Source organism: Cicer arietinum, chromosome 3 (genome assembly GCF_000331145.2).
Source record: "Cicer arietinum cultivar CDC Frontier isolate Library 1 chromosome 3, Cicar.CDCFrontier_v2.0, whole genome shotgun sequence".
NCBI classification, from domain to species: Eukaryota; Viridiplantae; Streptophyta; class Magnoliopsida; order Fabales; family Fabaceae; genus Cicer; species Cicer arietinum.
The window spans coordinates 70,169,298-70,181,879 of NC_021162.2; the positions used below are offsets into that span (position 1 = coordinate 70,169,298).

The 12,582-nt window shown below is 26.1% G+C and overlaps 1 protein-coding gene across 1 annotated transcript in view; it reads left to right on the forward strand.

The window, feature by feature from the left end:
* The first annotated feature begins 9,865 nt into the window (after positions 1-9,865).
* Positions 9,866-12,582, forward strand: part of LOC101503819 (calcium-transporting ATPase 4, endoplasmic reticulum-type-like) — a 6,749-nt gene continuing 4,032 nt past the window's right edge. Inside the window, exons 1-3 of the mRNA XM_004493855.4 lie at positions 9,866-11,758; positions 11,998-12,070; positions 12,423-12,544. Of these exons, the coding sequence (XP_004493912.1) occupies positions 10,346-11,758; positions 11,998-12,070; positions 12,423-12,544 (1,608 nt within the window). The 5' untranslated portion in view covers positions 9,866-10,345. The remainder of the gene's footprint in view (positions 11,759-11,997; positions 12,071-12,422; positions 12,545-12,582) is intronic.

Here is a 12,582-nt window from a genome sequence, read left to right on the forward strand (position 1 = left end):
TGAATCAAACATAAATGATTAAATTGCAATTTAGCCCAAAAAACCTACTCAATTGAATAACAATAACAACTACTCCTTTTGTTAAAAATTATTGATTAATTTGGAAAAATATAGATAGTTTTAAAATAAATATCACTTTTAATTTTTAATGTAATATTAATAATATCATTCTCAATTTAACATTTTTTACTTTATATTTAAAAATAAATACATAAGGAAGGAATATTTATATTTGATTGAGTCTTTAGATAGATCATTTATGTTTTTTACTCGAATAGGTCCTTTAAATGACACTCTATTTGCAAAGTTTCCCTTGGTTTGCAAAAACATATCTTTCAATTTGTTCCGTTAAAAAAATGTCAGATAAACGGAAAGAGATATTTTTACAAACCGACAATAACATAAAGACTAATTTTACAAATAAAATATCATTTAAAGGACCTATTCAAAAAAATATATATAAAAGATCTATCCGAGATCTGCATCAAATATAAATGACTAAAATTACAATTTAGCCTAAAACAAACTACTTAATTAAATAACAGTAACAACTAATCCTTTTTAAAAAGAAAACTCCAATTGATTAAAAATGAGTGATTCACTTGGAAAAATCTAAAATTGTTTTAAAATAAATATCACTTTAATTTTTGATGTAATATTAATAATATCATTCTCAATTTGATATTTTTACTTTATATATTTAAAAAAATTAAGGAAGGGTAAAATAGTACTAATAATCTACTTTATATTGATTTTAATGGTAAATACATAAAAGAAGGTTAATTTGGTACTATGTCCATAATAATTGATTTATTTACATCAACAAAAATCTATATAATTAACACTTTCAAATTTGAAGGTGATATTAATTATATTTCTTTAATTATATATTTTAATTAATATTATATGTACCACTTCAATTGAATATTTTTTATTTGGTATTTATGATAATAATTTATATACCGATATAAGAGTAACAAAAAATATATTAATTTCTTTTTTATTTATACACTCTTCTTAATTGATGCAGAATATGTAAATAGATTAATTATTGTAAGACATATAAAATAAATTATTGTTCTTTTTATTTTATTTATATATTTTTTTTAATATGTATAAAATAATCGAATATAAAATTCAATATGGGATAAAGTGAGCACAAACTAATCTTTTATGTCAAAATTTAGCTATTATGACATTAACGATAAATAAAAAAGTAAAATTATTTTTGCGGTCCTTTGAATTATTTTAATAAAACAAATTAGAAAATGACGTATTTATAACAAGTTTAAAGCTTATTAATTATTTTATTATAACGAATTAGAAAATGACATATTTGTAACAAGTATAATAAACTTTAGTTTGTAAGAGAGAGTATTTGAATATTAAAAATTATTTTATTTTATCTTTGATATCATATTATAGTATCTTTTGGAATTAGATTTTTAAAGAGGTCTTTGTAGTACAATTTAGATTTGTTTGATGCAAAAACTTATCTGATTTAAAAATAAAATTATATGTAGTTCAATTCGGTTTGGATGACAAATTTATTTAAAAAACTTTATTCGATCCAATTCAATTTAAAATGATTTTAAATTTGATTAGTTTTTGGATATTTAAATTATATCTGTAAAATAAAAAAAATATTAATATTAATGTTATAAAAAAATAGTAAAAAAAGTAAATTTAATATAAAATATAACCTATAATATACTTAAATTTAACATTATGTCGTTAATAATGATTGGAATATTGGAAATATATATGAAATATTAAATTAAACTAATAAGTGTTATTAAGAAAAAATTAAAATCCAACAAATAATATTTAAATACAACATATCACACTAATAAAAAATAATTAAATTTTTAAATTTTTTATTGTAGTCTGATTCGATTTTTAAAAAGATATTTAAAATCTGATGCATGCAGTTTTTACAAAATAACATTAAAAAAATATTAAAAAATATTTAATTTTATACAACTTTTATTTTTTTTTCTCATCGATTTACGATTTATTTTTATCAGTTTGGAGTGAATACCGCTAAATATTTTTTACTATTTATTCTTATATTTTGTTTTTGATTTAGAAATGAGTCCATGATTTAACCTATAAATAAAAATTAATATGGAGTGTTTTTGTATCATTTAAAAAAACAGATCCAAAGAGGATTGACAAGAAAATCAAAGAGCCATATCTTATTAGACTGATCAATAGCCACCTTAGCCATGAAATGGGCTGCACATATTCTTCTCCTCATAACAAATTGCATCTCAACATTATGAAAGCATCTAATGGAAGGCATTGGAGGCAGCTATTTGACTCCAGTAAGATTTAAGAAAATGAGAATTGGAGAAACCCTTAACAACATCATAACAATCTAAGGTTAAGTCCACAATCAATTTTACTACCATCGCCTTAACAGCTTTCATCATTGTAGGACTATAAAACTTACTCTATTTGATTTGTTCTTGGTGAATTTCATTTTTCTTTGTTATTTTCTTCTTGAATTTTTTTATTTGCTTGAATGAAACTGATTCTTGAATGATTGCTTAAGTCACTTCATTAACTGATGTTCATTGTGGTTGAGGATTAATTAAATTCAATAGTTGTGAACCTCTTAGATTTGTTGTTTTTACATTGTTAATTTTCTATTACTCTTGTTCACTATCTTTGGTCATTTTTAAATATGAAACCCCCTAAAGCCTTCAAATTTTCTTGTCTAATTTGGTTGAATATGTAAGTAGGTCAATTGAAAAACGATTCATGTTGATTACTTTTAGTTGTTTCGGAACCTGTCAATAAATTATGCCAATAATAAAGATAATGAGATTGGACGGATACAACAATTATACATATCAAGCATTATCACATTTTATTATACACTCATCCAACAACCAAATAAAATCGGCAAGAAAACTGACAACTACACAGACAACTTGCCACCGTCTGATAGAGTTTGTACATTTACACATTGAGATTTCCGATATAATTATAAACATAGGACTTCACCTACAATGCAATTGTTTTGTCCTAAGTGAGGATGTCAAATGACTCCACCTAATAACCTAATAGTTCGTTTACACAATTTTGAATAGTGCCGCAAAAATCCATGTTACATTCACCCAAGTGGGGGTCATTCTTCTATCATTGGTACCCTACTTCTTAATGGAACCGATTACAAATTTTAAACTTGTTCGAAGACCGGCGCAATGGTGGAAAATAATAAAATGGACCTTGTAGGTTGCAAGTTAAATTCATTTATACCTTACTTCTATAGTGGACCTTGTAGGTTACAAGCTCATTTTTACTAATTAAATCATTATTTAATTAATTTTTTTACTTTATGATTTAATAGTATATCGAGTGATCCGATAGACTCTACTTAATTGACAATAATATAAATAGTAAATTAATGTTAAATATTATAAACAATGAATGACACCTAGCAATATATCATTGTTACCCGATAAATGAAAAAAATCGGCGATACAATTTTTAAATTTACCGCAACCACTATTTATTATGCAAAAATTGTATTTTCATTTAAATGTCTTAATTGAACACAAAACATAAAAAATGCTATCCTTGTTAGATCTAATAAGTTATTTCTCGATTCTAGAGTATACGTGCAATCACTAATAAATATAATATTTTATATTAGTCCATCTCGAAGTGGCCACGCATGTTTTACGTATCACTCTATTAAGAGACCCAAGACATAATTCATGTTATACATGAGGGATAAATTGTATCTACACCACTCAAATTCCTCTACATGATTTATTGTAAACCCAATAACCATTGTTAAGATTCTCCTATTGCAAACAATGTTTTATGACCTTAAAGTATACAATTTTTCAAGTAGAGATCATAGTGACTTCAAGTTAAAGGATTGTTCACTATGGTCATATGAGAATCAATAATAAAAGTTTGCATAACCATTATATAGTGTTCTCATAGCGGGTCAACCAAGTACAAATATTACTTATAATATCTACCTACACCTATGTGAAGACTTAGTATATTGTATTCATGAGTAGTGAAATGTGATCGTCAATCTGTTCACATAATAGTCTATGAGCATTACTTTTTTTCTTCATTTTGACAACAAAACTTGACTACAAATATTTTAAGAATAATGTATTTATGCTTAATGGGGTTTAGCGATTAAGTCACACATAATATTCTATTAAATAGACTAACTATTTTAATGACTTTATTATGTTTTAAATAAATCTACACGATAAATAAAATATCTCATATTATTATATAAATAATAGTAAATATCTTCATACAAATAATAACCAAGGAAACATTGTTGGCCTCTAGGGCTAACTCTAATGCTTGTTCCACTAGTTTGTAAGCTTACTCATCAATTTGTTAGTTAGTCAGCTTGTTCTTTAGTCAAACACCCAATCTCCGAATCAACTTGATAGTTACTTATCAATCAAGCTAAATGCAAGCTTGCTTGTAATAACTTATATGATACTTGTCCTAGGTTGGTATTAGTTAATTATTTTTGATATTTCAGTTATGTTGTTACACGTCATCTCATCTCTTCTCTCATATTCTATATAAAAAGATTGAGATGCTACATTGTAAATTAATTCATTTTATTTTTCAATATATGAGAAATTAGTTAGTAAAATAGTTTCATACTGTTTCATAATACGGATCATTGGCTTACATAGTCCATAATGGAAGGTTCAGTCTTGATAAAGCACAACTCCATAACAAAATGGGTTGAACCGAACTAGCACATTCATGTATACATACGAGAGCGTATCGAGCTAGACTGGTCTATTTGACCGCTATTCAAATAACTAGACCCGCACCCCTTAATTATAGAGAAGTGAAGAGTTCCATATTAAAATCCAAAACTCTACATGTTGTTAATATTCTTGTAGCAATCAATTCAACCCTACTTATATACATGGAAGATAACTACTTTTATTTGTGTTGTTATCATGTGATTCAACGCTACTTACATACATGTAATATAACTACTTATATTTGTGTTGTTATAATGTTATTGGGAACAGCTTAAGTCCCATATTGATAAGAGATACATCTCTTCAATAATTTATAAAGAAAAATTAGCATCATCCTACAAGCCAATTTTTTTAAATATGAATTAAGTTTATAAAAAAATCTAAGATAGTATGAGGGGCTTATTGCAAATCTGTTTTTGTAATGATAAGTAGACTCAATATAGACAACAATTATTATTTTTATCAAATATATATTTTATTAATAGTATTAATTTATCTTAAAATATGAAAAGTCAAATTTAACACATTTAAATATATAAAAAGTCTTCATCCTATCACCCATGCCACTTAATTGTCTCTATTTGGTGCAATAGTAAAATTATTGTTTGCCACTTTTCTTTAAAAAAAAAATAGTTAAATATATTTGTAATCCTTATAAATATATATTAACTTTTATTATTAATTATTTTGGAAAATTCCTTTTGGTCTTTCTATTTAAAAAAAAATCAATTTTAGTTATTTTTTTAATAAAAGTTCACAGTTTAAAATTATATTTTTTGACCATTGATTAAACTTTAAAATATTATTAATAATTTAACTATTTAAGTATTTAATCTTTATTAATTTGTCTATAATTCAAATTAAATATTAAATAATTAAATTCTTAAGTTAATAATATTTTAAAGTCTTAATAATAATATGTCATAGAAATAGTCAATCATAATATACGACATTAACTTTTATTAAAAAAATATAAAATCAAATTAGTAATTTAAAATCTAAAAGTATCAAAACTGAAAAATTAAAGTTAATTTTAAAAAATTAAAAATATATTTAACTAAAAAATCACTGTTTATCTTTGAATAAAATAAAATTTTCCTTCATTCCCGTAATTTGACTTTGTAGACCGTCCTTTGATTTGCGTGACGACTGACAAGTGACAACGAATATTCCGTGAAAGCTCGTATTAAAACTGCTCGCTAGTTCATAATTTTTTATGAGTTTAATTCTACATTGTCGCTTTAAATCGTTTTAAAATGATAAATAAAAATGATTTGTTATTTAATTATTTAATGAAATCAGTTATGATTGGTGATGAAATAAGAAAATCAATCATTATTATTGTATATCGGTTTTAAATTGATTTACCCCTGCAGTTTTTATTTTCTCATGTTTTTATCAGGTTAATTGTCAATACAGGTAAAATGTAAAATGTTTGGCATTTCATCAAAATTATTTATTTATGGACAATATTTTAAAAGGAATTATAATAAAAATTTTATATTTTAATAATTTAACAATTTAATTTTTTTATATTAACCGTACATATAAATTAAATTTATTTTTTTAATTATGACTCATTCTTTCTATTATTTCAATTAATTTTAATTCACTTAAAAACTTTATCTCAAAATATTTTTTTCAAAATTTTAATATAATATTAATTATTATTTTTAATTATAGTCTCTAATTAATATATTGTACATTACTTGGAAAAGAAAAAAACTCTATACATTATTTTTATGCATATTTTTTTAAGCATTTTATTTTGTATTTACAGTGAAAAATTCATTAATAATTAATAAAAATAATATTAAAAAATTATTATTTTTACCTACTTTTTATAATTATTTTTTAATGTGCATAAAGTGAACAAAAACAACATTAATTTTATAGTATACCACTATATTTATTATATTATCACATAGGAATCTGATCATTTATCTGACATTACTTGGAAAAGAAAAAAACTCTATACATTATTTTTATGCATATTTTTTTAAGCATTTTATTTTGTATTTACAGTGAAAAATTCATTAATAATTAATAAAAATAATATTAAAAAATTATTATTTTTACCTACTTTTTATAATTATTTTTTAATGTGCATAAAGTGAACAAAAACAACATTAATTTTATAGTATACCACTATATTTATTATATTATCACATAGGAATCTGATCATTTATCTGCATTATGCTTAATTAATATTTCTATTATTTTGAATTATTGGTGTAATCTTGCTTTCAATTTAAAATATAATTAGAAAATCTTCCTATGATCATATAGGACATATATACCGGCTAAATAATAATTTATTATTTTTATGAAATAAAATTCAATTATCATTTCATTTGTTTTACAATTAGTAATATTTTTAGGACAAAATTTAAGTATTTTTCGTATGGCCCGTGACTTAACTCGTCATAATTTTTTTCAAATTCATAATATTCTTTAACGTTTGTTATAATCATATGTTAAAAATCATAAGGAAAAATATGAAGAGATACACCTCTGTTTTTTCCTTACTATTATTTACTGTACACATATTTATGAAATGACAATAAAAAAAAGTGTTTGCTTTTCCCTTATCACAAACAAATGCAAAATAAAATACAAGGCTTTAAAAATAACATACATAATTGTTAATTAGATTATACAATTAAAAAAATAATATTAAATTTGCATTGAAATTAAACAAAATGACACTCATAGAGATGAATTATAATATCCTTCTAAAAATGAACAGCTCATTACATAATAAAATAAATAATATTAATTACTAATAAATTAATAAATCAATAATTAATGTCCTATCTTGCCAATGTTTGGTGCAAGGTCTCCAGTTCTGGTGATTATTTTTGAGCTGCCGGTTATGCATGTGAAAAAAACATTATTTTTAGATACTTTTTTTTTGGAGTCAAAATTATATTCACGGAGAGGAATTACACCATTCTAAAAATAAACAACTGATTTTATATAATAAAATAAATAATATTTATTATTAATAAAATAAATATATTAATAATTAATTATATGCATTTGTTTGACCAACCATGAGTTTTTTCGTTGGAGGAAAATATGAGTACCAATTATCTTATCAAAGTTTGTTGCAAATTTTAGCAGTGATCATGTCCATTAAATAGTTCATGAATTGAACTCCATGTTTATAATAAATATTAATTAAATTTAATACAAAAATTGATTTAATTATTTTAAAATTTTTTTAACCTCAATTTATATTTTTTTCTTATAAAATTTTTGAAATTTGGTTTTCACATCAAAATATAATAAGAAAATATAAAAAAAATTTGAAATTTATCTTTTTAGAAAAATCAAAATTTTTTTATATATATATTTATAAAAAAACCAAATCAATTAAATGGTTCATAAATTGAATCACATATTTATGACAAACCGGTTAATCAAATTTAATTCATAAATCAATTTAATCATTTTAATTTTTTTTTTAAAGAAAATTTTTGAAATTTGTTTTTCTCAGAAAAATATAATAAAAAAATCTAAAAAAAATCAAAACTTATTTTTTTAGAAAAATTTGAAAAAAGTTTTAAATATTTTTTATCGAAAATATTTTTATATCTATTTTTTTTGAAAAAAAAATTTCTTTTGAGAAAAATCAAAAAAAGTTTGTCAAAATATATGTATCAAAACTCTTTTTATCGGGTAATTTTATACATCTATTTTTCTCAATAAAATAAAAAAATTCTAAAAAAGAATAAAAAATTTTGTCAAAAGAATTTTAAAATTATTTTCTCAATTATTATTTTTGAATATCTCATTAAAAAACTAGTTTAAAATTAATTTTAAATAAAAACTTATTTGAAATATTAAATTGATATGTTTATAAATCATTTTCAAATTCGTTCATAACTAAATTGAAATTAATTCAAAAATTAACAAATTTTTATTAAAATGAAACAAGATCAATAATATAAAATAATTCAATTCAATTTTGTAGTTCACTTCAATTCAATTTTTTAATCGTAGATACCCCCAACCGCCGGCTGAGCTTCGTTTGCTGCTCACGGGAGATAAAAATAATATTCAAATTTTTAGAATTTTTTTCACTTTAGATGAACTAAAGTTTACAGAGAGTATTAATATTTTATAGAGTAGTTAATTAGTACTTCATCTATTTTATATTGAATATTATTTTTTATTTATTTATTTTAATTTATTAAAAATTGTCTATAAATAAAAATATAAATTATTAATTGTTAAAAATTACTAAATAAAGTATTAAGAAATGACTATAACCAAAACCAGAAAATATTAATAGTTAGAATATAATAAAATATTTTTTATATTATATTAATGTATATTGAATTATTTTTTATAATCAATTTATAATTATAGAGATATTTTATAAATTATGATTTGTTATTTATTTAAAATTAAGTTTATATCTTTCTATGAATAAAAATTAATATTACGTATTTTATAATTAAATTAATAAAAAATTATTATTAATAATATTTAAATTTTTATTATATTCATTTTTTCATTTATTTAAAATCACACAACTTAAACATTAATCTTTTAATTTTATCAAATAACCTTTAATAACTATTATTGTACTTTTCATTATGATGAATGTAAAAAAGTATATTACTTTAGAGTAATTTATATAGTATTGAGTCAAAAAAATTTATACAGTATCAATAACTAAAAGGAAAAAGTTTGTTCAAAATGAATTTTATTTTTAGCTATCTAACTAAGATTAATTATAAACCGAATGATTTATGAAAGAAGGTTCGAGATGAAGCCAGAGGCGTAGGTGTGTAGATCCAACAAAAAAGTAGCAGATCATGGCAAATTTTTTGCAAGTGGATGCCATATGTACGCAACAGTGACTAGATCAGCCAATCAAGAAATGACAAATCATCATTAGAATATTTCAATTTCCAATTCTGCTAATTGATGACAGTCTTCTCAATTTTCCGTATAACTAATAATTAATTAAAAATGTGAAGAAATCTCGCACGATGATACCACGAAATTTCTACCAAACTTCCCTTTAAAACCCTTAATTAGTTAATTAATCACCATTAGCCACAACCCTGAAAGCGAAAGCAAGAGAGAGTGTGCGTGTGAGAAGAAGTTAGGCCACAAATCCAATCACATTCACACACCTTAGCTTACTGGACAAGCACACAATTCCATGCGTGACCCTCTTCTATATTGTTAAGTTGAATTTAACCTTTCTCTTTCATACTTTTCCTTTTCTTCACTTTCATTTTTCACTAAACGCCCCTTTAATTCGTTCAAGTAGTGCCCTACCAACTCATAACTCGAGAATACACTACACATACACACTATCCTCACAAACCCTTATTTTCTCGATCTCGTTATTGTTCCCTAATTTTCAACCAATTTATTGGTACTCGAAATTAGGGCTTCCACTTTTCAATTGAATCGCTATTATCGATACATAGCTTGATAGATTGAATAGGTTTTTTGAATTTCGTTGATTTTGATGAATTAACTGGGAGAAACAATTTTTGTTTCTATAGAAATTGTTTTCTCCAGGTTTAATTAGGTAGATCTGAATGGGGAGAGGAGGCCAAGATTATGGGAGAAAAGAGAACACGAGTTCTGATAATTCGGACCGTGGAATCTTCAAAGCGTGGTCGAAAGATGTGCGTGAATGTGAAGAACACTTCAAGGTTAGTGTGAAATCAGGGTTGAGTCATGACGAGGTTGAGAATCGGCGTAAGATCTATGGTTCCAATGAATTGGAGAAGCACGATGGTCAATCCATTTGGAAATTGGTTCTGGAACAGTTTAACGATACCTTGGTTCGTATTCTTCTCGCCGCGGCGATCATATCCTTTATTTTGGCTTGGTACGACGGTGAAGAAGGCGGCGAGATGGAGATTACGGCTTTCGTGGAGCCTCTGGTGATATTCCTTATATTGATTGTGAACGCGATTGTTGGTGTTTGGCAAGAGAGTAATGCAGAGAAGGCACTTGAGGCTTTGAAAGAGATTCAATCAGAGCATGCTTCGGTGATTCGGAATAACGAGAGAATCCCTACTTTGCCGGCTAAGGATCTTGTCCCTGGTGATATTGTGGAGCTTAAGGTTGGTGATAAGGTGCCTGCAGATATGCGGGTTGTGGAATTGATAAGCTCCACTTTGAGATTGGAACAGGGTTCTTTGACTGGAGAGAGTGAAGCAGTTAATAAGACTAATAAACCTGTTGCTGAGGATACTGATATTCAAGGCAAGAAGTGTATTGTTTTCGCAGGGACCACTGTTGTTAATGGCCATTGCTTTTGCTTGGTTACTCAGACTGGCATGGAGACTGAGATTGGGAAGGTGCATAACCAGATACACGAGGCTTCACAGAGTGAGGATGATACCCCTTTGAAGAAGAAGCTCAATGAATTCGGAGAAAGGTTGACGATGATGATTGGACTCATTTGTATTTTGGTTTGGCTCATCAATGTTAAGTATTTCCTTACATGGGACTATGTTGATGGGTGGCCTACAAACTTCAAGTTTTCATTTGAGAAGTGTACTTATTACTTTGAGATTGCTGTGGCATTGGCTGTGGCTGCTATTCCCGAGGGATTGCCTGCCGTCATCACGACTTGTCTCGCACTTGGTACTCGCAAAATGGCCCAGAAGAATGCTTTGGTTCGGAAGCTACCCAGTGTGGAAACTCTGGGTTGTACAACTGTGATTTGTTCTGATAAAACTGGTACATTAACTACCAACCAGATGGCTGTTTCAAAACTAGTAGCTATTGGCCCTAATGCAGACGCACTGCGAGCTTTTAAGGTGGAAGGAACTACGTATAATCCGTTGGATGGTCAAATAGAGAACTGGCAAGCTGGTCGATTGGATGCTAATCTTCAGATGATAGCAAAAATTGCTGCTGTTTGTAATGATGCCGGAGTATCACAGTCAGAGCATAAGTTTGTTGCCCACGGGATGCCCACTGAAGCAGCTTTGAAGGCAAGATATATCTTTCTGTGTTCTGTGGCTCTTTCTCATTTGTTGTTTGCAATTAACCTGCATGTACCATCCTTTTAGATAATTGGTTTGGGAGTTAGCTTAGCAGTTTCAAATTAGCACTGTTTCTTGATCGTTAGGAGGCAGATTGGGCTATTTCATTCTATCCTGTCCATACAATACTGTCCAATTTGTTCACTAAAGGTGTCTGACTATATTTTGTATTCTTCCTTGGGATTCAGGTTTTGGTAGAGAAGATGGGCCTCCCTGAAGGATCCAAGGATGTACAATCAGGAAGCAAAAGTACCATACTCCGTAAGTTGAATCTTTTTGTCCAAAATAATTTGTCTTGATGTTCTAAAGCAAATGATTTGATGACTCCTTTTAATTTACCTAACCCACTTTCATAAGTTTTTTATATTTAGTTGTTTATCATGGGAAAGTTAAATTGCTACACTTTAGTTAAAGGTTTGAACAATTTGTATTACATTTCTTTTTATCTACTTGATACTGCCTGTTACCTACCCTAAGTGTTTTCTTTTTGTAATGGATTCATAGCTTGGCAGAAAGGCCAAGTATTTGTACCAAAATGTGTGGCTTTATTGTCATCTAGTTAGTAGTGGGATTGGTCCAAACTTAGCTTTCTTATCTTTGAATTTTAATCTAGGTTGTTGTGAATGGTGGAACCAACATGACCGGCGTGTTGCTACTCTCGAGTTTGACCGTGACAGGAAGTCAATGGGTGTTATTGTAAACTCTGGTGAGGGTAAACCATCGCTGCTGGTTAAGGTATTGTCTCTTTCTGGTATAAAATAGTTTTCTTTCCC